Here is a 26,267-nt window from a genome sequence, read left to right on the forward strand (position 1 = left end):
GTGTGTGTGTGGTCTGAGGAGGTATAACTTACTGTCCTGTAATTTGAACTTTAAAATACAAAAAGAAAGCTTATCCAAATAATCCGGCAATCGTTTTGTAGGGTTGGTCACCTGAGTAACTAGCAACCAATCACATGCAGCTCCATGACAATTGGGCAAAACAAAAGTTTGAATGAGGTTGAAAGCTAATACGGTAGCCACAACTAAGGAAAATAGCATGATTTGGCAGAAGGAACATCCAAAACTTGCTAAATAGGCCTACTACAATAGATCATTCCATCCAAGCACACACACACACACACACACACACACACACACACACACACACACACACACACACACACATTCCTAGTAATGTCAGGGTGTAGGAGAGAGCTAGTTTGAACACGTTGCTGTGTTTATTTCCCACAGGATTCAAGCTGAAGGATTTCCTCCACGACAATGAGACCCTGTCCACTTTCCTTCTGCGAAACGCCTCCTTCTCGGAACACGCCGTGCACCAGATCATTGAGGCCAACGTGAACTTGGAAAAGGTAAAAACGCCACCCTCCTAAAGTTCTATGAGGCATAGGCCTATTACTACGGTCAGTTCAGTCGATCATGGACACTATTAGAAGCAATGTAGTAGTTGTTGAACACTCCCATTCCCAGTAGCAGATATAGAACAGGTCAGTAGCGTTTCTGGGTTAGTTTTGATGGAGCACCTGTGAGTTAATTAAGTCTGTGGCCCTTTATTTCAGGGACATAACCCTTTAGAGAGAGGGCAGAGAGAGGGTAGAGATGTCTAATGGTCTACTGCGGTGTTTGAATGTGATGAAGCAGGGAATACACCAAAGGGCTAGTACTATAACCTCCACCACCGGAGAGACTAAGACATCCTCTTCCACTGTCCTTGTTCTCTCCTCAAAAACATGAAGATATATTTGTTTTCATTCACAGTTTTAGAAACCGCCATCTGGTTTTTCCTATTCTCTTTCTCTCTCCCCCCCCCCCCGTTAAAGATATTTTAAAGGTTCAAGGTCTCCTGTTATGATTTCCCGCTGTAGGCCTATGTGGAAATAATCTCAACTAGGCCTTATTCTTCAGCTAAATGGATGACAACAATTTGATCGTGACAATGCCCTCACATTACACACACAATCCAGCAGCAACATGAAGCAATGGGAATCTAGATACAGTATGTAAACAATTCAGGTTGTAATATTGCGCCGTGGTATCCAGCCCCGAGATAACAACATGCATGCAACTCCAAAGTCACACGGCCTTATCCCATGTGTGTTTCTCAATTCCGTTCTTTCAGTACCCCCAAGATTACGTGTTTCACGTTTTTGTTAGAACCCTGCACGAGCACATCTGCTTAGATGAATGAAAAATGTGCAACTTTGGAGGGTTGAGAAATACTGTTCTCTACCTGTCTTTAGTCATTGTTACATTACCCATCGACCCTTCTCCCCTTCCCTCTCCAGGTGCTGGTCAAAGGCTTCGGTGTCCACCTGAGGGACATGTGCAAAAGCAATGGCACCAGTGTGGAGGACTTTGTGACCATCGCAGACAGCGAGGTGTCCAGTCTGGTCCAGGAGATCCTCTGCCGGTCCCCAGGCTCCTGGCTCAACCAAGCAGAAAGCCACTTCCTCAACAACCTGGACTTCCTCAAACCAATACGGGTAAGCACAAATGGGCTCTAGGCCTATTTCTTAATTCCATTCTTTTACTTTTTAGATTGTTGTGTATTGTTAGATATTACTGCACTGTTGGAGCTAGGAACACAAGCATTTTGCTGCACCCGCAATAGCATCTGCTAAATATGTGTATGCAACCAATACAATTTGATTTGATTTGAGGTAGAAGTTAGCCCGAGACACTGATCTACAGTCAGATGGTCAGTTTTAGCATAGAAATGTCAGAAGATCCCATTACGAACTATACACACCACATAAGAGATGTTCCTCCTGTCAGAGGTTTTCCACATATTTTCTAGGTTATTGCCACCCAGGGCTCAAAGGTCGCATATGCTCCTAAATATTTTGCTGAGCAACCTGACATTTTAATATGGGAGCACCAGTGCGACTACAAATAAAATCACCCAGAATAATTGTAGTTATGATTACATTTTTCTGTCCCGCTGCCTCCGAGTCGAGCGCAATACTCTGCGGACACGTAGAGCAAATCAAGTGCACCTATTGGCCTACGGCTGGCCAGTCGAGCGCACAGCAAAGTTAATATTGTGATATTTCAAAACTTTAAAACCATGACGAGAGAGACTGAAGCTGTTTTTATGAGTGAGTTCATGTTTACATTTTTATGTGGAATAGACACCGGCTGGGATGCGGTTTTAACAAATCAGCATTCAAGATTAGACCCACCTGTTGTATAATTACATGAAGAAGCCATAAAATGTGCTTCAGCCAACACTGTAGCTGCAATGAATATCAAAGTGTTTCGAAAGGCCTACATTATTAGTATTAGCGGCTTGTGTCTACTTGACTATCAAGGAATATTTCACTTTCTCTTGTCATAAGAGTAACAACATGAATTTGTGGATGAGGCAGAAATAATGTGGTGAGAATCGAGTTTCGCCATCAGCTGGAAGACCGTGTCCCCTTTTTGGTCACGGTCAGTCTCAGCAGAGCTGAGGGAAACTGAAACTGACCATCAGATGCAGGCCCAATTAGTTCAATAAAATAAAAATCATTATTTCAATGTTTGATCACTCAGCTGTGCCTCAGTCACAAGTAATACAACAACTGATCTATTACCGGTGTGATCATACCTTCATTTTTAAATGGTCTGAGAACAATAACGTTGGCAGGGCAATTCAAGCATAGCCAATATGCGATGATAATGTATTGGGCCTATAGTCTACTATAGCCTACTATAACCTATAGCCTGCTGCAGAAACCTGTTTTTAATAGGTTAATGTTGCATAGGCTTATGTTTTCTAAGTCATGTTAAAAACAAATATGTGCAGTAGATCTCGACCTGCATTTTGACACAGAAAAAGTTTGTGACCACTGCAATAAAGGACTGAATGACTGATCTCTTGATGTTCTTGAAGAGACAATGCTACAGTTTTTCAACGTAGTGCTTCTCAATAGGAAAACAGTGCTTTTACAAAAGGTAGAAATATAATATTCAACAAATTACTTTGTCATTTCAGTGACAGGTATTTGTTTCAAAATGTTTGCCTTTTAAACAAAATCTTTCCAGAGTTAATAGTTTCAAGTGCTCAGCATGTGCTTAAAAAGTAGCTAGAATTCACATGGGCCCAATATAGACTTGATCTCAATCAATGAAAAAAAATAAGCTTTTCTGATGCCCCTAAATTTTATGTTGTACTCCGGTGCTACCAATAAACATTTAGTTTAATTTAGAGCTCTGTTGCCACCTGGCCACAGGGTCGTATAGCCATGGGTTACGTTGACATTTGTCTGGGGTTAATTAACGTGGCTTTGGGCAGACCCTATTGATCAGAACTCTAGTTGTTTTATGGCCCCTTCTAAAAATCTGCTGCTTCTAGAGGAGCTGTGAAACCAACAGAGGCCACCCAGCAAGGCGGGGACGGCCCAAATGAGTTGAACTGATTTTATCAGCAAATCAGAAACGTTCTCTGAGAGGGAGGGGATTGCAAAAAAAACAAAAAATGCATAAAATGTCTTTTAAGGGCGCCGGCCGAACTGAAGCATGCTGACACCTTTAGGGACTTTGGAAAGGGGACCTTAACCCTCCCTCGTAGCTAGTTGATATAGTGGCGAGGGTCAATTCTCATCACAACAGATACACAAAATACTGTCCCACCACAAAGCCCCCCTCCCATGGTTGTTTTTCTCCACTGAAGACCAGAGCCAGGTGACCTAATTCACTGACGTGCACAGTGCCGAGAACCAAACAAAGCTTAGGGGCCCGGGGAAAAGCAGAGGCTCAGAAAGAAGGGGGTAAGCGTAGGTGGAGGCATGTTGTTGCTTGTCCCTGTCCACCCAACTCTGGAGATACGTTTGAAAACGAACTGCCGTCAAATAGAGGATTTGGCCTCAATCTTTAAACGTTAGTCATTCACGAGTATCACTTTTCTCTGAGTCATAGTTTACAAAGGTAACTTTTAATTAGATACCTTAGCACCAGTGCCCGGGAAATATATCATTAACATCCTTGCAATATGGTAATTTTGCCCAGAGAGTAGACCATTCATTGAATTCCAACGGTTAGAAATTGCATGATCAAGGGCATCTTGCGTAATGTTGACAGCTTGTGAACAAGGTTCCAGGAAATCAGTCAGAGAAGTGTGATTTGTTATATATAAAAGTGCTTAGGATTGTATCACCTTATCATTCAGATACAGTATGACTGCCCACAATGATCAACATGGAAGAGTGTATGGCAACGTGTTATTATGTGATGCCTGTCCCCATTTTGACATGCCACAGCGGTCAGTTTCCCTATTCAAATGATAACAAACAGTGTGTTTGTGTCCTTCTTATGGTTACTGTTTTTGTAGCCTTTAGGGAACAAGACATGGTAAACAAGACGACAAGACTTGCAGGGTGCTATTAAATCAAAACAGTTCACAGGGTTTCCAAGAGCAGTTCAAAACGTTGCTGTTAAGTTTCTTCTTCCGATGTCCATTCAGTGTTGCAGGGAGATTCAATAGCACACAACGCAAGCTAATAGTTTGTTTGGGAAAATGACTGCATACTGTATAACCCTTATTGAAAGGGTCTTCCTGTGAAAATATGTGTTAGGGGACTGTGGGGGTGTTTTGGAACCGACAGACTGTCGCTGTTCGTCTTTTCGACTGTATGTGTGTGTGAATTGACACTTCTTCGCTCCTTCCCCCCTACAGAAAGATGTGAGGGCTGACCCTGAAGCTGTCCAGCAAGTGGCTGAGGCTACAGACAACCTTCTGGAGAGCCTGGGGTCCCTGGCCATTGAGGTGGGCATCACTCTCTTCAATACACTAAACACATTTCTGACAACTAGAACGTTTTCTGCCGCTGCTGCCTCATTTCCTAGCAGGCTCTCTCATGCATTGAAAATGGTTATGGTCTTACATTTGGTCATTACGGTTATTGAGGTTAACCTCGTCATTTAGAAGCATTATCAGTTGTTCGATGTGTCACCAGACGGAGACCCACAGAATAAGCCCCCTCGTAGCCAAGTGCATTTCCTGGTATTTTGTCCATGTTTTGTTTTATGTCGACCATAATGAGCTCCCCTACCTTGGGTCAGCAGCGAAGCAGGTTACTCTTGGCAGGGCCACAGACAGAACCTTAGATGTATAGGATGAAAACATCAATGGAGTTTCTTTATCCCATCATTACAAGATGGCCGCCAAGAGCCCCCCTCCCCGACCTCATTTCCCCTTACTGTACTTCTTGCATCTGGTCTTCTTTGAAGCTCCACAGCATAAGGAAGTAGAGGCTGGACTAAAACTGTATGTAATGTTTTTCTGCCCCCTTCAACTCCCTCCTGTTTGTTGCCTGATAACCTTCTGACCCAATTTGTTTAGATTTGTTTGGAATTGTCCCCTAGACGTTTGAGCCACAGCTAAATGTCGAGGGCAACTGTTTATCAATGTTCTAATGTGATGATAATCACAGTTTTCTCATGTGAAGAGATAAACAGAATGGGATGGAGGCACTACACCTATTTCTATGAAGTCTGGTACTTGTAGGTCTGACACATTTCTATGTTTCAGTTTGAACAGGAGAATTTCTCTATTCTTGCTATGTGTTCTCGCTATTTTCTTGCTTTGTCAGTTCTACTCTCCTCCACAGCAGTAGAAAAAGGCCCTTGTAAGTGACTTGGCAGTAACTGTATAGGTATCCAGTGTCTCTGAGTCCAGATAGAAAAGCTCCTTTTTTTCCTTGGGAGATAGATGACTGGGAACAGCTGAACAAAGAGGACAGGCTTTCTAAACAAGTTAGCGGGCTGGTCAGCATTTACCCAAAGGAAAATTGACTCAAGTTGACTGATTTACACTACGAGGTGAATGCATGCCCCTATGACAACCACCAGGAGGTTTTAAGACTCGCTCGACCTTACCCAAGTATGTTGGCTGTGTTTTCTCAACCAATCAGTGCTCTGTTGAATACTTTGGGGCAATTCCACAGTAAGAGTGATGCTAAGACTCAGATTTGTGTCGCTTTAAAATGTATGCCAAACAAAAGCAATGATTGCAAAGTTAAACGAACCATACGACTCTATGCACAATGACGACTTTTAATAATTTCCACCGAGAATTTCACAAGAACACATTTGCTTGAAGAACAGTGCAGATGCAAAGTTTGGTAAGTGAATGACGGCACAAACAGCACAAACCGCCATTCTGTTACCAAACTTGGCATCTGCGCTGTTCTTCATGTAAATATGTTTTTGTAAAATATTCAGTCGCAGCATCATTCTGTTATCGTGGAATTACCCTTTACTTACAATAATAACATTTACTTAAATCAATCAATCAAATCAATAAGAATAACCCCTATAAGTATACCTTGATTCTTATGTTCGCAAACCAATACAGATGTGGGATCATATTCTGAGCCAGTTTGCTACAGCAGGAACATAATCCTGCAGCTACAGGAAATGTGAATTATTAGGTGGATTATAATGAATGGACATTTTAGTAGGGGCTGATACATTTTTTGTGAGGGCAAATCAAGTCAGACATTTCTAAGTGTAAATTACAAACTATATACGCCTTTTTAAAACTCAAATACAGTACAAGTTAGCATTTCCTGCAGTGCATGAAAATTCTCAACAACAAAAAGAGTGATCAAATTAAGACCCTACATCTGTATGTTGCAGCTGCATACCCATGTCATAAGCTATGTATGGTGTACAGTCTTTAGGGCAATTACACTTAAGAGTTTCTAAAACAACTCCAGCACTCTGTAAACACAAACGTTGTTGTTCTTTGTTCTCTGCTAAGCCCAACAATGTATCTGAAGATGTCAAGAAACTCTGAGACACAATGACTTGTCCTGGTTTGGCACATTACCATGGGGTTATGTTGGGGTATGGCCCCTCCTACCTTAACCAACCCCCCACAGACACCTCTAGAGGGGTCCAGAGCTGCTGTCATATGGTTATGACTGTTTGTGTGAGAGTTCAGTGTGTACAGCTGTTTCCCCCGCATCTCTCGCGCGCGCGCGCGCACACACACACACACACACACACACACACACACACACACACACACACACACACACACACACACACACACACACACACACACACACACACACACACACACACACACACACACACACACACACACACACACACACACACACACACACACACACACACACACACACACGCGCGGTGCGTGCGCGTTGCCCGGGCTAAATTGGAAGCATGTGACTGCCTTCTTGCTGATGTGGCCAGGCTGAGTCAGGTCCATCTGTACGAAGAGGAGGGAAGGGGAGGAGATGGAAGGGCCTGACTGGCATGTATGTGACCACATGGTCAACTAGACTCTGGGAGAGTCGCCAGTCGGTATCACCTCTCTCCTCCTCTGCCTCACTGATGAATGACCGAGTCATCTTTTCCCTCAAGCACTTATTTGGTTCTCTTAATCCTGACTTTCCTTGTTTCCTCATGCTGGGTGAGGATATCAGCGTTAGAGAGAGAGAAAAATAAGGATAGAAATAGAGAGTGAGAGAGAAGAGGGCCAACGTAGAATGTCAAATCTGCCACAAAAGATTCTAGCTTTTCTGTGCAGACGTAAGAGTGTACATTTGTTAGTACTGTATTGTGTTAATGTTGTTACAAGGTGTTGGGCATTACGGGGAATTAGGACAGTTAGCACACAAGCTTTTCAGGCTTCTTGTGAGATCTGTTGTTGTGTTTTCAATGCTCCTAGTCTTCTCAGAGTCTCTACCTTTTTATAATCCGGTATCAAAATCAAATTGTGACCAGAAATGCAAGGCAGCAAAATTAAGTTGTTGTAAAATGCTCTGGTAAGCCGAACTAAGAACCAAGGTAGCCAATAGCATAATAGATCAATAAAGCATTAATAGACAAGGGGGTGTGATTGATGATGGTTTTTGCATGGCTGTGTTGAGGTCATATGTAGAATGTGAAGCCTGAAGTATCCATCTGTCCACATACAGGAAGTAATTCCATCACATTGACAAGTTGCCTCATAACAATATGTATCCATGTCAACAAGCTGGTCTCGAATCACAATGAACTGCTCCAAATCCAGGTCACAGTCCCACCTGCATCCTACAAGATGACCCCCTGACCCCATTTGCTAACATCACAACCCCTTGTGTCCAAATTAGCTGGCCAGCATGAAGAGTTGGAGCGACCTGCGTAACGAGATCATCTTCCTCACTGAGAACGCCACGTCCTCCCCCAGCCACATGTACCAGGCCGTGTCGCGCATCGTCTGTGGCCACCCCGAGGGCGGCGGACTAAAGATCAAGTCCCTCAACTGGTACGAGGACAGCAACTACAAGGCCCTGTTCGGCAACCACAACACAACCGACGGGGAGGAACCTATCTCTGCCTACGACAACGCATCCAGTAAGCAACTTCTTCTTCGTGGTTATCTATTCCCTGATTGCCAAAACTGTTTTGAGGATTGTTGTGACATCCTGGTCTAGACTGGACGTCATTGTTCCTTCTGTGACTCCTGCAGCTCCATACTGCAATGCAATGATGAGGAACATGGAGTCCAGCCCTGTATCCAGGATGATCTGGCAGGCCCTGAAGCCTTTGCTCATGGGCAAGATCCTATATACCCCTGCCACTCCCGCCACACAGAAGATCATCCACGAGGTGGGTATCAGTAATATTATACAACTTAGCTACAGCACATTGCTGCACTTCATCCAGAGTTCATTTCGGTGTTAAGTAGTAGTTTTACTTTAGCTTGTCTTAAGCAGAACACTAACTGTCCCACTCTCGCCCTCTTCCGCAGGTGAACAAAACGTTCCAGGAGCTGGGGGTCCTCAGAGAGCTGGGGGGCATGTGGGAGGAGGTGAGGCCCAAGGCCTGGACCTTCATGGAGAGTAGCGAACAGATGGACCTAGTAAGGGTATGTCTGACTTATCTGTTGTCTCTTATACAGCCAACATCACACTTACACTTAGTGTACAAAACTTTAGGAACACCTGCTCTTTCCATGACATAGACTGACCAGGTAAAACCTATGATCCCTTACTGATGTCACTTGTTAAATCCACTTCAATCAGTGTAGATGAAGGGGAGGAGACAGGTTAAAGAAGGATTTTTAAGCCTTGAGACAATTGAAACATGGATTGTGCATGTGTGCTATTCAGAGGGTGAATAGGCAAGACCAGAGGTGTCAAACTCATTCCATGGAGGGCTTAGTGTTAAGACCTAGACAACCAGGTGAGGGGAGTTTTTTAAACTAAATAATGACCTTAATTCATCAATCAAGTACAAAGGAGGAGCGAAAACCCCCAGACAAATTGAGGCTGTTCTGAGGGCAAAGGGGGGGGGGTGTTCCTAATGTTTGGTATACTCAAGGACCGAGCACGCCCCCATTCTCATCGACGGGGCTGTAGTGGAGCAGGTTGAGAGCTTCAAAGTTCCTTGGCGTTCACATCACCAACAAACTAACATGGTCCAAGCACACCAAGACAGTCATCAAGAGGGCACGACAAAACCTATTCCCCCTCAGGAGATTGAAAAGATTTGGCATGGGGTCAAGCTTCCTGCCATCCAGGACCTCTATACCAGGCGGTGTCTGAGGAAGGTCCTAAAAATTGTCAAAGACTCCAGCCACCCTAGTCATAGACTGTTCTCTCTGCTACCGCACAGCAAGCAGTACCGGAGCGCCAAGTCTAGGTCCAAGAGGCTTCTAAACAGCTTCTACCCCCAAGCCATAAGACTCCTGAACATCTAATCAAATGGCTACCCAGACTAATTGCATTGCCCCCCCCCCCCCTTTTACACTGCTGCTACTTTGTTATTATCTATGCCTAGTGACTTTAATAACTCTACCTACATGTACATATTACCTCAATTACCTCGACTAACCGGTGCCCCCGCACATTGACTCTGTACCGGTTCACCATGCTCAAAGGGATATTCAATGTCTGTTTACCCAGTTACCAATAGGCGCCCTTTGCGAGGCATTGGGAAACCTCCCTGGTCTTTGTGGTTGAATCTGTGTTTGAAATTCACTGCTCGACTGAGGAACCTTACAGATAATTGTATGTGTGGGGTACAGAGATGAGGCAGTCATTTAAAAATCACGTTAAACACAATAATTGGACACAAAGTGAGACCATGCAACTTATTATGTGATTTGTTTGGTACATTTTGACTCCTGAACTTATTTAGGTTTGCCATAACAATGGGGTTGAATACTTATTGACTCAAGACATTTCAGCTTTTCGCATTTCCACTTTGACATTATGGGGTATTGTGTGTAGGCCAGTGACACAAAATCTCAATGTAATATATTTTAAATTCAGGCTGTAACACAACAAAATGTGGAAAAAGTCAAGGGGTGTGAATACTTTCTGAAGGCACTCTATGTTACCCTTGTAGGGCGCCTTTGAAATGAGTTTGGAATGGCATCAGTACATAGTAACTCAGAGACACACCCAGGACATGACATGGTAACATAGCAAAACAAGAAAATACATGATTATAAAGTAACGTGGTGGTGAGCAGCCCTTTCAGATGGTCAACACTGGCATCTTGTGGAGGGATGCGGGAGGGTGCCACAAAGTCCTCAGCTACTCACAGCTACTTTCCTGCTCTTCCTCCCTCTCTCCCAGACCCTACTGAAGAACAATGGCACCGCCAGGTTCTTCACCTCCCAACTGGCGGGCACAGAGTGGACCGTGGAGGATGTCTCCAACTTCCTGACCAAACATTCAGAGGACACACGTCCCCACGGCACCGCCTTCACCTGGAGGGAAGTCTTCAACGAGACGGACCAGGCCATCATGAGCATATCCCGCTTCATGGAGGTCAGTGTCTCTCTTTCTCCGCCTGTATGTCTGTCCGTTTGTCTCCGTCGTTGTCTGTATCGTCTTTGTCTGTCTGTATCTCTTAGTCACTTTCTCAGTCCCAGAAAAAAAAATCCCTTTCTGGTGAAATCACTATTCAGCACCTTCTGCAATACATACTTCTGCATCAAGTGAAACTGGACCAGAGCTTTGGTTCTGAAGGTTTTCATTCCAGCCATAGCCCTCTCTGAGGAAACAGTAGTCAGTGGCAGCCATTTTTTCTTTGTCCCAACCTCTTCCTCTGTATAAAGGGAAATTACAAATAAAAACACAGTTGGACCAGCTAGCTATGAACTTGACGAACTCTCCATTTAAAGCCTCCCCATCCCTCCTTTCAGCATGTGAATGGATCTGCTTCAATGGAAAACAGCACACTCAGTAGTCCTGGCCAAGACCAGATGAGGATAGGCCTTTAACGGATGTGTTTGTTTGTTTACAGTGTGTAAACCTGGATAAGATGGAGCCCGTGGCCAACGAGGAAAGGATGGTCAACAAATCCATGGCACTCCTGGACGACAGGAAGTTCTGGGCGGGGATCGTGTTTCCCGACATTGAGGCCAACAGCTCTGAACTGCCGGCCATTGTCAACTACAAGATCCGCATGGACATTGATAATGTGGAGCGCACCAACAAGATCAAAGACGGGTAATGTTGATTCAAAGCTTCCCAATCTACCTACTAGATGTATTGGACAGTGTTTTATGTCTGTGCCATTGGGTCCATTTTGAACATTCACTTTGTTTGTTGTGGAGAGGGGTCACTTTCAATTATTTTTGTTTTGTTGGTAAAATAATAATTTGATGTGAACATTGCTTTTGCTCTCTCCTTACAGATATTGGGACCCCGGTCCTCGTGCCGACCCCTTTGAGGACCTGCGCTACATCTGGGGCGGCTTCTCTTACCTCCAGGACATCATCGAACACAGCATCATCACGGTAGTGACTGGCGCCAAGGAGAAGACGGGAGTCTACATCCAACAGATGCCCTACCCCTGCTACGTGGACGACATGTGAGTCACACCGAGCAGGATTTGACCTTATTCACCGCCTTTAGACCTGGAATCTGTCTTGAACGGCAGCATACCACAAGCTTAACCTCAAGGCTTCAAAATGGCTTCCATTTCCTCCTTTGACCAGCTTCCTGCGGGTGATGAGTCGCTCCATGCCCCTCTTCATGACCCTGGCCTGGATGTACTCTGTGGCCATCATCATCAAGAGTGTGGTTTACGAGAAGGAGGCGAGGCTCAAGGAGACCATGAGGATCATGGGATTGGACAACGGCATCCTGTGGTTCAGCTGGTTCATCAGCAGCCTCATCCCCCTGCTCATCTCCGCCAGTCTGCTGGTGGTGCTGCTCAAGGTGCTGCGTACCAGGATTTAGCATGAAGACAATGTTTTGTATTGCGCTATTTCACTGATATCAGTATTGCAATGTTTCAGTGATAATAGCCTTTATCGATATTTCATGTTGACGTGAGCCTTGACTCGATCAGACAGTGAATTTTCTCTCGCAATAATTGTACCACGCTCATCCCAACTATGAACTAACCATTGAGCATCCTCTTCTCGCTCTCCTACTATCAGATGGGGAACCTGCTGCCCTACAGTGACCCCGGTGTCATCTTCCTGTTCCTGGGTTCCTTCGCCGTGGTAACCATCATGCAGTGCTTCCTCATCAGCACCATGTTTGCCCGTGCCAACCTGGCGGCGGCCTGTGGGGGTATCATCTATTTCACCCTCTACCTGCCCTACGTCCTCTGTGTGGCCTGGCAGGACTACGTGGGCTTTGGGGCAAAAATAGTCGCTGTGAGTCATGCTTTTATATCTAGTCGAGTTTTTGAGTTGGTGGTTGTCCACGGTACATTTTATGAGAGGAGCCGCTGTCATTAAGTACAAGGTCACTACAAATAGGGAAGCTTTTTTCTTCTTTTGGCACATCACTGACTTTTTGGGCTTCAGGCTCAGCATCTTATTGGCATTGGTGTTGCATGTGATGTTAAACAACTCTCTCTCTCTCTCTCTCTCTCTCTCTCTCTCTCTCTCTCTCTCTCTCTCTCTCTCTCTCTCTCTCTCTCTCTCTCTCTCTCTCTCTCTCTCTCTCTCTCTCTCTCTCTCTCTCTCTCTCTCTCTCTCTCTCTCTCTCTCTCTCTCTCTCTCTCTCTCTCTCTCTCTCTCTCTCTCTCTCTCTCTCTCTCTCTCTCTCTCTCTCTCTCTCTCTCTCTCTCTCTCTCTCTCTCTCTCTCTCTCTCTCTCTCTCTCTCTCTCTCTCTCTCTCTCTCTCTCTCTCTCTCTCTCTCTCTCTCTCTCTCTCTCTCTCTCTCTCTCTCTCTCTCTCTCTCTCTCTCTCTCTCTCTCTCTCTCTCTCTCTACACAGAGCCTGCTGTCCCCGGTGGCCTTTGGCTTTGGCTGTGAGTACTTTGCCCTGTTCGAAGAGCAGGGCATCGGCATCCAATGGAACAACCTGTTCAACAGCCCCATGGAGGAGGATGACTTCAGCCTGACCACCGCCATCCTCATGATGTACTTTGACTCCTTCCTCTACATGGTGATGACCTGGTACATCGAGTCCGTCTTCCCCGGTAGGTGTCCGTGAACTGAACGGTTCCACCATAATGGATCCGTTATGGTCCCATTTTGATGGGCTTATGTTGAGGCCATTTCCATTGTTTTGTTTTGTGTTGCATTGTTTTGTTGTCGGCGTTGTCTAAATGTATGTGTTTATTGTGGTCTCCTTCAGGTCAATATGGTATTCCCAGGCCCTGGTACTTCCTCTTCACCAAGTCCTACTGGTTTGGAGAAGGAGATAACAGGAAGACTGACTTCAGTCAGAACAAGAGAAGGAACTGTGAAGGTAAAACCCAGATTTAACGCTGATGCAGAGCAACTGAGTATCCACAAGGTGGCGATATAGATCCGGCACAAAATGTGGTGCGGTTGTGAGAGCGAATTCATTTGAGTAGTTATGTGTGTTTTCAAGGAAAGGAAAACGGGATGGTCATTGTACCCCATTTGATATACATTGTGTTGTGTCTCCAGCTGTCTGTATAGAGGAAGAGCCAGCCCACCTGAAACCTGGAGTCTTCATAGAGAACCTAGTCAAGGTGTACCCGCACGGGAAGAAGCTGGCTGTGGACGGGCTGACTCTGGGCTTCTACGAGGGACAGATCACCTCTTTCTTGGGCCACAACGGAGCAGGGAAAACCACCACCATGTAAATGCAATAACGCACAAGTAGTTCCATCTGTGAACAAAAGCCCACACAAAAGCCCACAATTGAGTTGAATGTTAAGTTGATACAATTTTAATGGAGTAATCTAATATTTGCACCTTTGTCTGATTCAGGTCGATTCTAACGGGACTGTTTCCCCCTACCTCTGGCACTGCTTACATCATGGGCAAAGACATCCGATCGGAGCTGAGCGCTATTCGACAGAGTCTGGGCGTTTGTCCACAGCACAATGTTCTCTTCAGCATGTAAGTGTTCCCAATCTATCATATTAACCACCAGTTGTTACAGAGAGTTAATTCTAAATGACCAAAAGCATTTAAGTAAATAGTTAAATTGTTTTCTTATGAGTAGTTGTTGTGTGATGTTTTTGGGCTTTGACCAGGCTGACCGTCGAGGAGCACATCTGGTTTTACGCTCGTCTGAAGGGTCTATCTAAGGAACAGGTGAAGTCTGAGATCGAACAGATCCTGATAGACACTGGCCTGCCGCACAAACGCACTTCCAAGACCAGCACACTGTCCGGAGGGATGCAGAGGAAGCTCTCTGTGGCTCTGGCCTTCGTCGGCGGGTCAAAGGTTGTGATTCTGGATGAGCCCACCGCTGGGGTCGACCCCTACGCCCGCCGGGGCATCTGGGACCTCCTGCTCCATTATCGTCAAGGTAACCACTAAATCTTTACCTATTTTTATCATCTATGCTTAAGAAACGTCTGAAGAAATGAAACCATTTAGCTGTTGGGGAGTTCTGTGTGGTAACTGACTGTTTCCCTGCTACTCTCTAGGTCGTACCATCATCCTCTCCACCCACCACATGGATGAGGCGGACATATTGGGCGACCGCATCGCCATAATCTCCCATGGCAAGCTTTGCTGCGTGGGCTCCTCCCTCTTCCTGAAGAACCAGCTAGGTACAGGCTACTATCTGACCCTGGTCAAGAAGGGCCCAGAACCTTCCCTCAGCTCCTTCCACAATTCCTCCAGCACCGTCTCCTTCACTAAGAAGGAGGAAGATTGTCCCTCTGAGAGCAGCTCTGACGCAGGCCTTGGCAGCGAACACGAGAGCGAAGCGGCCACCATCGGTAAGCATTTGACACATCATCGTCATAATCCTATGGCAAAGGAAATAGGCCATTGCAATACAGCATGGTATGTTGTCATATGAATGACCTTTTGTTTATGACACTCAACCTTTGTGCAACCCATAGAAACTGCCCAGGCTGCATCCATCTGTGAAAGTGCCTTCGTGCCCCCCGATGTCTCCCTGATCTCCAGCCTGATCTTCAAGCATGTCCCAGCCGCCCGCATGGTGGAAGACCTGGGCCACGAGCTCACTTACATACTGCCCTATGGCGCAGCCAAGGACGGCGCCTTCGTGGAGCTCTTCAAGGACATGGACGACCGTCTCCCCGACCTAGGCATCTCCAGCTACGGCGTCTCCGACACCACCCTGGAAGAGGTACTGGAATTGATTGTTGAATAGATCATGTGTTGGATTTACATAGTGTGCTTTTCCTGAAAGGGCTTAACATTTTAGAAATAGCCCAAAAACCCGCCACCCACAACCAATACATGTTATACCCACAACATAGTTTTCAAAGTAGCACAAAATGTCAGGAAAATCGAGAACATGGCAACCCTGGCTGTGAGCCTATGGGGTATAGTGTGTTTGATTCCTATTTTTTATATCTCGTCCTTGTAGATTTTCCTGAAAGTGGCAGAGGACAATGGAGTAGACACTGAACTCCCCTCTGACGGTACCCTCCCCATGCCCAGACGTCGCATACATCATGCTTTTGGTGGAGGAAATGCCTTTGGTGGAGACCACCAGAGCTGCCTTAGACCCCAGATAGACGACGACAACAATGACCATAACGACTCGGACGCATACCCAGAATCCAGAGAGACAGACTTCCTGAACGGCTCGGACGGTAAAGGCTCCTACCAGGTGAAAGGCTGGAGTCTGACGAGGCAGCAGTTTGTCGCCTTGATATGGAAGAGGTTCCTGTATGCTCAACGCTCCAGAAAAGGTTTCTTTGCTCAGATTGTGCTCCCTGCGGTGTTCGTTTGCGTCGCCCTGGTCTTCAGTTTAATCGTCCCGCCCTTTGGAAAATACCCCAGTCTGGAGCTGCAGCCGTGGATGTACGAAGAACAGTCCCTCTTCATCAGTGATGACGCCCCTGAAGATGCCAACACACAGCGGTTATTAAGTGCCCTCACCGAAGGCCCTGGGTTTGGAACGCGTTGCATGGAAGGACAGCCTATAACGTGAGTCTCAATATGTCAGGGTTTCATAAAATAGCTATTTGTTAGTTTCCATTCGCACCATTTCTCCTGTCTTTAAGGAAATAAAGATGACGGATAGGGACATATTTTCAATGTTCTTTTGGAGATAAGGACTCTCAATCTCTCTCTCCCTCTCTCTCAGTGACTCTCACTGTACGATGGGTGATGAGGACTGGACCATACCGGAGGTTCCGGAGAGCCTTCTGGAACTGTTCCGCACAGGCAACTGGACCATGGAGGAGCCGTCTCCCACATGTGCCTGCAGCTGTGACGGGCGCAAAAAAATGCTCCCTGAGTGTCCTACTGGAGCCGGAGGACTGCCACCACCCCAGATGAAGATCAGCGAGACAGACACCCTGCAAAACCTGACTGGGAGAAACATCTCTGACTACCTAGTAAAGACCTATGCAGAGATCATTGGGAAAAGGTATAACTTTCATATATTTCATGTCTTTTATCTCTCTTATAACAGCGTTATGACATAGCATGCACAATAATTGAGTTGTACAAGTCTTTTTGTATACATGTCCAGCCTAAATTGACATTCAATAATAATGCTTCATTTTATCTTTTCACAGTTTGAACAACAAGATCTTTGTGAATGAATTTAGGTACGGTGGCTTCTCATTGGGCGCCAGGAGCACTCAGGTCCTCCCCCCAGCTGGCGAGGTTGATGACGCTATCGCTCGAGTGAGGAAGATTTTTGAATTGGAGAAGGTGAGACTTCCATTCATTCATTCATTCATTCATTCCCACATTCATAGAACCTCGGTTTCTGCCACTGAACACAACATCACTGCCACCAATCTAAACCAATCTAAACCATTCTTTATCTTCAGGGTGCTGCCGCGGACCGATTCCTGGCCAGCTTGTCTAGCTTCATCAATGGTCTGGACACCAAGAACAATGTCAAGATTTGGTTCAACAACAAGGGGTGGCACAGCATGGGAGCCTTTCTCAACGTGATGAACAACGGCATCCTGCGCGCCAACCTGCCCCCTGGCCAGGACCCCAGCAAGTTTGGCATCCGCACCTTCAACCACCCTCTCAACCTCACCAAGGAGCAGCTGTCCCAGGTGGCACTGTAAGTACCCACGCCACGGGCATCTTGGAACAATGACATCACTGAAGTCATTTACCTAGTTTATGTAAATGGCCTAGTAGAAGGTGGAGTTTGAAAAAGTGTGCCAAACATAATATATTCACCTTTCTGTGTCCACGGACCACCTAACCCCCCCTCCTCTGTAGGATGACCACCTCAGTGGACGTGCTGGTGTCCATCTGCGTGATCTTCGCCATGTCCTTCGTCCCAGCCAGCTTCGTAGTCTTCCTCATCCAGGAGAGAGTGAGCAAGGCCAAGCACATGCAGTTCATCAGCGGCGTGCAGCCCCTGCTCTACTGGACGGCCAACTTCATCTGGGATATGGTGAGAACGCATAGTGTTTTTTATTTATTTCACCTTTATTTAACCAGGTAGGCAAGTTGAGAACAAGTTCTCATTTACAATTGCGACCTGTGTTAGCCTTTCTATGAGCTTACAATATAAACTCCAACGCGAAAGGTACTGTTTACTTGAATTTTAGTCATGTCAGCACGATGTAATAGCAGTTTACATACTTTGTGTTTTTCTTCCTCTCCCTCAGTCCACTCAAACGTTTCTTCTTTATTTGGGGCGGCAGGTAGCCTAGTGGTTAGAGCGTTGGGCCAGTAACCTAAAAGTTGCTAGATCGTATACCCTGCTGACAAGGTAAAAATCTGTCGTTCTGCCCCTGAACAAGGCAGTTAACCCAATGTTCCTAGGCCGTTATTGTAAATAAGAATTTGTTCTTTACTAACTTGCCTAGTTAAATAAAAGGTTAAATAAAATTCAAATTAAAAAATATTTCCCATGGGCTTCTCCCGAGTGCCTGGAATACGACTACATTAAGCCCCTTACAATAGCGGCCATTTTGAGTGTTTCTTTTGCGCATTTAGCAGCTGTTTTCTACTATTGTTAAAGCGCTACATGAACATCATTCGTTTTATTGATTGACCGCTAACCTTGTCATCTCGTTTGTGTTGCAGTGTAACTACATCGTCCCGGCGACGCTCGTCATCATCATCTTTGTCTGCTTCCAACAAAAAGCCTACGTGTCGTCCACCAACCTGCCAGTGCTGGCCCTGCTGCTGCTCCTCTATGGCTGGTCTATCACTCCTCTGATGCACCCGGCGTCCTTCTTCTTTAAGATCCCCAGCACGGCCTACGTGGTGCTCACCTCCGTCAACATCCTCATCGGCATCAACGGCAGCATCTCCACCTTTGTCATGGAGCTCTTTGGGAACAACGTAAGTGACACCACACATTTGCTGCATAACGTGGTGTGCTCATCCTAACCATATTGTAAAAAATATATATATAATTAGTTAATAATCCATTAACCTGGTGACATAAAGGGTTAAATATTCCTCCTCTTCCCTCTACAGGAGATTGGAGGTATCAATGACATCCTGAAGAACGTTTTGCTGATATTTCCTCACTTCTGTTTGGGTCGAGGCCTCATCGACATGGTGAAGAACCAGGCCATGGCCGACGCTCTGGAAAGATTCGGTAAGAACTGCATTTCCCATGACCCATTTCTCTATCCAATTCAACGTAGAGGTGTCTTCTGAACATTTTTCTAAACACACTCCTCCTGTACACAGGTGAGAATCGCTTCCGATCCCCTCTGGAATGGGACATGGTGGGCAAGAACCTGTTTGCCATGGCCGTGGAAGGAGTGGTCTTCTTCATCATCACCGTCCTCATCCAGTACCGCTTCTGCATCAAACCCATTAACCTGCACACCAAGCTCCCTCCGGTAGGCGAGGAGGACGAGGACGTTGCCAGAGAGAGGCAGAGGATCGTCAACGGACTGGGACACGGAGACATCCTGGAGCTCCGACAGCTCACCAAGGTCTACAAAAGGAAGCAGAAGCCGGCGGTGGACCGCCTGTGTGTGGGCATCCCTCCTGGAGAGGTAAGATTACATAATTTAATCTAGTAAGTAGTAAGTACACAATGTAATGACATGCCATCTCTTTCAAGCTCATTCTGTATATTTTAACACTGATATTAACTCTGTCTTCTCGCTCAGTGCTTTGGCCTCTTGGGTGTGAACGGAGCTGGAAAGACCACCATCTTCAAAATGCTGACAGGAGACTCCATAGTCACCAGTGGAGAGGCTTTCCTGGCCGGAAAAAGGTGAAGCAGCCATTTTGTGCCAGAGAGCTCACCCTAGGTATTACAGTAGAGAGGTTCAGCAGTGAGTCTAAACGTGAGACTAACGGACTTATTTTGATTTGGCAGTATACTGCGGGAGATAGACGAGGTGCACCAGAACATGGGCTACTGCCCTCAGTTTGACGCCATCAACGACCTGCTGACAGGAAGAGAGCACCTGGAGTTCTACGCCATCCTGCGCGGCGTGCCCGAGAAGGAAGTGTGCGAAGTTGCCGAATGGGGCATCCGTAAGCTGGGCCTAGTAAAGTATGTGGACAAGGCAGCGGGAAGCTACAGCGGAGGAAACATGAGGAAACTCTCCACCGCCATGGCCCTGATAGGAGGACCACCCGTCGTGTTCCTGGTACGCACCATGTCCCAGCACACACACACACAAACTGTAAACACCAACACATGGTGTTACTAACACAAAGGGATCAGACCCAGCTTGGCAGTGACCTCAATGTGAAATATCAAGGGGCCTCTAAATCAGATGACTGGTGTTTAATTGTTCTCCCGGTGGGGATTGCAGCTGCAAGGGTTGTGTAACGAGGGTTAGATTACAATTCTCCCGCCTGCACGCCACAGTCAACTCAAAGGGTTCCTGGAAAATTGCATGTTTTTGTTTTGCTCCTATTGGGCTGCAGAGAGATCAGCTGTTGATTTTGTTTCAAACTGAGAGAAGGATAAATGGAGGGGCAGAGACAGAACCAGAGCGATAGACATCGAGAAAAAGGAAAGGGAGACAGAAACAAACCAAGAGAGAAATCAAGAGCTTAGCATTTCTCATCTCATAATTCAGCACTAGCAGGGCCATGATGCCTTGCTTCCCCCTGCTGCTGGTCTTCTCTGTGTGTTTCCTGCTCAACCTGTGGGCCAACCTCAACCTAGCTGTGCTCTTTGTGACAGGACGAGCCCACCACTGGGATGGACCCCAAAGCACGCAGGGCCTTATGGAACTGCATCCACAGCGTCATCAAGGAGGGACGCTCCGTGGTGCTCACCTCGCACAGGTAACCAGAAACACCTTAACACCTCAGCCATGCTAGGCTAAAAGCTAGCTGCTATACTTTGAAATGCATGGTCGTTGTTGCTGTTGATTGGTTGGCAACATAGCTTATGTATGAGTATAGGCTGCGGTTAGTCAAACCTCATTTAGCACCATGTAGCCCAGGGATTGGCAACTTTGATGGGGTGGGGACCACAGCAATATCTGAACTCATCAGGAGGGGCCGTTGTTGCTTGCGTGTCTGCATACCCACACACCCCTCCCCCTGCCCACACTGCAAGCAAAACATTTTAGTGGCCCCCTCTCTTGACAGCAGAGAGAAATGTACGTTTTTTTTTGTTCATTTCGTGCAATTCTACACATTTTGCCATGGTGTGTAGGGAAAATGCTGCAGTTTTAAAGCTAATTTCCTGCAATTCTACACATTTTGCCAAAGGGTGGAGAGAAATGTTTGCAGTTTTTAATATGATATCTGAGTGAGACTGACTAACAAAATTAATGGGGGCCCCCCCGGGCCGGTAGTTCAAGTTTAGTTAGCTGGCAGTTAAACTAATTTAGCAATCTAAAAAATGTAAGCTGGCAAATTGACTATCAGTAACTGACATAACAAGAGAAACCCTGCTGATGCACAACCACATTTCGAAATTGCACCTTGTGTTTCGTACTATTCTAACTCTCAACAGTAAGCTGAGACCCCGACTGAGTTGCAAAATTGATCCAAGGGCCATGCAGGCCCCCAGTTGCCAATCCCTGATGTAGCCTATTGGCTTGTACTACGTAGCTTACATGGTTTAAAGTATTGCTTATCCACTTACTGTGCATGCTGTTGACATGAATAGCTTCCTGAGTGTTCTGCTACTGTTCAACCTTTGCAGAGATGTGGTTCATAGTTCAGCAGTTCCTTTACACTGTATCTAATGTCTGTGTCTGCCATTTTGTGTCTTCAGTATGGAGGAATGTGAGGCCCTGTGCACCAGAATGGCCATTATGGTCAATGGCAGGTTCCGCTGCTTGGGGAGCGTTCAGCACCTAAAGAACAGGTAAGATGACAAATAATTTCACGGGTACATATAAAGCAAGTCAATACCTACAAAGTTGTGGTTTTCAATAAATTGGCACAAATTATCCATTGATTATACAACGGGTGGGTCTAATCCTGAATGCTGATTGGTTAAAACCACGTTCCAGCTGGTGTCTATTCCACAATTTACCACTGGCTAACTCTATGACGTTATGTAGTCTCTCTTGTCGTGATGTGTATTTTGTCCTATATTTATTTATATATATATATATTTTTTTTATCCCCGTTCCCGCAGGAGGCCTTTTGCCTTTTGGTAGGCCGTCATCGTAAATAAGAATTTGTTCTTAACTGACTTGCCAAGTGAAATAAAGGTTAAATAAAATGTAAATGAATGCCTATTTACTCTGTTCCATCTGACTGCGCATTCTACTGTCGTATCAGCCTAGCAATTTATTAACTTGATCTCCACTATAAAAAGCATCTAGACATTATCGACTTCGTCTCTGGCCTAACAACACCCGTGCCAATATATCCTCCAAACACAGACTTCTCGAGCATTATCACTTAATTATCTTGTTTTGTTTTTATCTCTCCAGGTTCGGAGACGGCTACACCATCATTCTGCGTGTGGCTGGGCCGGACCCTGACCTGCCGCCGGTGATGAAGTTCATTGAGAGTAAGCTGCCTGGCAGCACCCTGAAGGAGAAGCACAGGAACATGCTGCAGTACCAGCTGTCCTCCTCACTCACCTCCCTGGCACACATCTTCAGCATCCTGGCCAAGAACAAGGACCTTCTTCGGATAGAGGACTACTCCGTGTCGCAGACCACACTGGACCAGGTAAGACGCCATCCATCGCTGGCTAAAGGCTTTGTGGTCAAAACTTATTTTTGTTCAAGTTTGATTACTTGTGGATTACAGCACCATGCATTTGCATCTTTCTGTATGTTCTTCGATTAGTAGACCGGATTGGAATGTACAGTGATGACAGCTGACACTCTCGTCTCTTCTCTACCAGGTTTTTGTGAACTTTGCCAAGGACCAGAGTGACGATTACCACTCAAAAGACAATTCAGTAAAGCGCAAAGAGGCGGTGGTGGACATTACCCCGCTCAGCTCACGGCAGGCTGAAGAGAAGCTACCCGAGGAGAGGCTAAAGGAGAGCTTGGTGTGAGCGGACGGACACCATCTTCCACCCAAAACTGGAACTTAAACCCGCAAACAGTGTTGGACAGAATTTGCTTCTCTGTATTATTACAGTAGTGTTTTCATACTTGTTTTAATTCTTCAGCCAGAGGTGTTGCTCTCGTAAGGGCCTGGCTGGAAAGCTCAATGCAAGTCAATGCAAAGTTTCTCACTCGCGCTGAAGCGATTTGGGGCCCAAGAGTGCCCCTCACAATAGTCATTAAGGAGAAAGAAAGAGTATTAAACTTGAATAACTGCCATAATTTTATCATGTGCTTCAGCAGATGTTAGGCTGTGGCGGTGTATATTTTTGTGGAAACTGCGATATTTTCTAATTTGTGTAATTCCAACTGGTTTCTTCCAATGACATTTCTGTTTTGTGCTCCAAGACCAGAATGACATGATGAAGAAACCCAACCATTCCCATGGCCAATCTGAATTCCTTATGTTTGATTTGTTTTTAAAGATGTGCCTTTTTTATTTATATATGTAAATTGATCATGAATATATAAACAATATATATATATATTTTTCTTATTAGGTTTGGCTGAGTCCATTGTGGCATTACTGTAACCATGAATGTTCTTCCTTCTAGTTCAGTAGTTTACTATGTAGTGGAATCAACCATTTTGAAACACACCAATCGGAGACTATGTACACTTTCCAATGTATACTATGCAAAGTACTGTACCAGTTTTTAAAAAAAGGAAACAATAGATTTTATAGATTTTTTTTAAGGAAATGAAAAGATTTGTTTTGTTGTTGACTATCAGTTTGCAATGAATACCTCAACATACATACCACAGTGCCCTGACAGACAAATCAACTGTTTGAAGGACTCTATTTTCACCGCCTAACCACTAGCAGAACACAGAAACATCCCCTCAATGGGTTGACAATAGTAAATTAAATAACATGATAATGCCTACTGTAAGGTGGCAGGTAGCCTAGTGGGTAAGAGCATAGGGCCAGTAACCGAAAGGTTGCTGGTTTGAATCCCAGAGCCAACTAGGTGACAAATCTGTCTGTGCCCTTAAGGAAGGCACTTACCTTAAACGCTCCAGTAAGTCGCTCTGGACAAGAGCGTCTGCAAAATGTAAATTGATTTTTCAAAGCTGACAGTGCCGAGTCAGTTTTGAATTTCTGTCATAAAGTGTAACCTGTGGGCTTGTCCTGTGTCTGCAAAGACTGGTGCAGTCAAGTGCCATTTATTGTGAAATTAATAAGTGGTTCTTCGGGTAAAAAGTCTCAGTATTTCGAAACACAAAGCTTGCCTGAAATGAGGCCAGTTCGACATTCCAAGCACTTTATTTGTGGTGTTAATTGGATAATTGTTTTGCACTGGAATTTCCACAGACTATGTATACAATCGTTTATTGTTCTACCAAGAAAATTGTCTTTATTTAATAGCCGTTTACGTTTTTAATGTATTGAGAAAAGGCTGTGGGAATATCTGTTACTCGCTCTGTACAATACTTATTTACACAATAAAACTGAACAAATCTTTATCTTGTGTCAACATGGCTGTAAAGTTATTGTAATCCGAAGGTTAGCAATGCTAAAAAGGAAATGTAAAATCCCATAGAGAATGATAACTAAATGCTAACGAGCACGTTGCGAAAATGTTATACACTCTCTGACCTAAAGTATTTGCAGGACAGACATCCCAGCTCATAAAGTTATATAACTAACTCAAAAATGTTACTCACAGCTTGCTGCACGCACAGAATTGTTTTTGAGAGCAAGGATTTGATCTAGGAAGGGCCCAAGACAGGTGGGTAAAATCACCATTACTCCACACACAGAGACGCATACAAAGCTATCCATCACCCTCTATTTGGCAAATCTGGCCATAACTCTATCCTCCTGATTCCTGATTACAAGCAAAAACTCAAACAGGAAATACCAGTGACGTGCTCAATACGGATGTGGTTTGATGAAGTGGATGCTAAGCTACAGGACTGTTTCACTAGCACAGACTGGAATATGTTCCAGGATTCATCCGATGGCATTGAGGATTAAACTACCTCAGTCACCTGCTGCATCAATAAGTGCATCGACAACATATTGCCCACGGTAACCATACGTACATATCCCAACCAGAAGCCATGGATTACAGGCAACATCCTGACTGAACTAAACAATTCTAGGCAAGTCAGTTAAGAACAAATTCTCATTTACAATGACGGCCTACCCCAGCCAAACCCTAACCCGGACGACGCTGGACCAATTGTGCGCCGCCCTATGGGACTCCCAATCACGGCCGGTTATGATACAGCCTGGAATCGAACCAGGATCTGTAGTGATGCCTCTAGCACTGAGATGCAGTGCCTTAGACCTCTGCGCCACTCGGGAGCCCTAAAGGCTAGACCTGCCGCTTTCAGGGAGCGTAACACTAATCCGGACACTTATAAGAAATCCCGCTTCGCCCTCCAACGAACCATCAAACAGGCAAGATCAAATCCTACTACACCGGCTCTGATACTCATCAGATGTGGCAGGGCTTGCAAACTATCATGGGATTCCAAATGGAAACACAGCCGTGAGCTGTCCAGTGACACGAGCCTACCAGACGAGCTAAATCGAGGCTAGCAACACTGAACCATGCATGAACGCACCAGCTGTTCCGGACGACTGTGTGATCATGCTCTCCGTAGCTGATGTGAGTAAGACCTTTAAACAGGTTAACATTCACAAGGCCGCAGGGCCAGATGTATTACCAGGACGCGTACTCAGAGCATGCACTGACGAGCAGGCAATTGTCTTCACTGATATTTTCAACCTCTCCCTGACCCAGTCTGTAATACCTACATGTTTCAAGCAGACCACCATTGTCCCTGTGCTCAAGAAAGCCACGGTAACCATGACTACCGCCCAGTAGTGACACCCCCCCTGGATTAAGATCCCTGTTGCCTAAATTGTAAATAGCACCCCTTGTGTGCACATTCGGTAATACCGTATACCCCGGTATGGTACAGAAACGGTATGAAAACCTGGATAGCGCCAAACCCTAAGAATGATAAACATTGTTATAACCGTGATCCTAAACTTGGTCTAGGGTGTCCATCATATAATCTTCAATCTATAATGCATAATTACAAGTAATAAATGATTTGAGTCCTAATGTCTATCACATTTAGATGACTGGATCACCACTGATTTAATTGATTTAATTGGTCCACTGATTTAATAAGAAATCTCAGTAGTGTTTTATTACCTCTACTTAGGTCTATAAACAGTGTAAGGCACGTATCAGATTGACAGCATATCAGACCCAGTTGAGGGTTATTCTCTTCAATCCCGTGTTTCA

General features: G+C 45.4%; 1 protein-coding gene across 1 annotated transcript in view; it reads left to right on the top strand.

The window, feature by feature from the left end:
- LOC139581229 (phospholipid-transporting ATPase ABCA1-like) overlaps window positions 1-24,465 on the top strand; it is a 47,119-nt gene extending 22,654 nt beyond the window's left edge. Inside the window, exons 6-37 of the mRNA XM_071410754.1 lie at window positions 412-533; window positions 1,467-1,664; window positions 4,838-4,927; window positions 8,286-8,529; window positions 8,645-8,784; window positions 8,927-9,043; window positions 10,761-10,955; window positions 11,434-11,639; window positions 11,827-12,003; window positions 12,131-12,353; window positions 12,578-12,799; window positions 13,368-13,572; window positions 13,731-13,844; window positions 14,030-14,204; window positions 14,336-14,467; window positions 14,605-14,882; window positions 15,004-15,300; window positions 15,427-15,677; window positions 15,921-16,486; window positions 16,647-16,931; window positions 17,083-17,221; window positions 17,344-17,588; window positions 17,753-17,930; window positions 18,569-18,829; window positions 18,968-19,091; window positions 19,187-19,500; window positions 19,618-19,724; window positions 19,830-20,106; window positions 20,652-20,755; window positions 21,699-21,791; window positions 22,369-22,612; window positions 22,791-24,465. Of these exons, the coding sequence (XP_071266855.1) occupies window positions 412-533; window positions 1,467-1,664; window positions 4,838-4,927; window positions 8,286-8,529; window positions 8,645-8,784; window positions 8,927-9,043; window positions 10,761-10,955; window positions 11,434-11,639; window positions 11,827-12,003; window positions 12,131-12,353; window positions 12,578-12,799; window positions 13,368-13,572; window positions 13,731-13,844; window positions 14,030-14,204; window positions 14,336-14,467; window positions 14,605-14,882; window positions 15,004-15,300; window positions 15,427-15,677; window positions 15,921-16,486; window positions 16,647-16,931; window positions 17,083-17,221; window positions 17,344-17,588; window positions 17,753-17,930; window positions 18,569-18,829; window positions 18,968-19,091; window positions 19,187-19,500; window positions 19,618-19,724; window positions 19,830-20,106; window positions 20,652-20,755; window positions 21,699-21,791; window positions 22,369-22,612; window positions 22,791-22,946 (6,479 nt within the window). The 3' untranslated portion in view covers window positions 22,947-24,465. The remainder of the gene's footprint in view (window positions 1-411; window positions 534-1,466; window positions 1,665-4,837; window positions 4,928-8,285; window positions 8,530-8,644; window positions 8,785-8,926; window positions 9,044-10,760; window positions 10,956-11,433; window positions 11,640-11,826; window positions 12,004-12,130; window positions 12,354-12,577; window positions 12,800-13,367; window positions 13,573-13,730; window positions 13,845-14,029; window positions 14,205-14,335; window positions 14,468-14,604; window positions 14,883-15,003; window positions 15,301-15,426; window positions 15,678-15,920; window positions 16,487-16,646; window positions 16,932-17,082; window positions 17,222-17,343; window positions 17,589-17,752; window positions 17,931-18,568; window positions 18,830-18,967; window positions 19,092-19,186; window positions 19,501-19,617; window positions 19,725-19,829; window positions 20,107-20,651; window positions 20,756-21,698; window positions 21,792-22,368; window positions 22,613-22,790) is intronic.
- The last annotated feature ends 1,802 nt before the right edge of the window (window positions 24,466-26,267 follow it).

The sequence above is a fragment of the Salvelinus alpinus genome, chromosome 7 (genome assembly GCF_045679555.1).
Source record: "Salvelinus alpinus chromosome 7, SLU_Salpinus.1, whole genome shotgun sequence".
NCBI classification, from domain to species: Eukaryota; Metazoa; Chordata; class Actinopteri; order Salmoniformes; family Salmonidae; genus Salvelinus; species Salvelinus alpinus.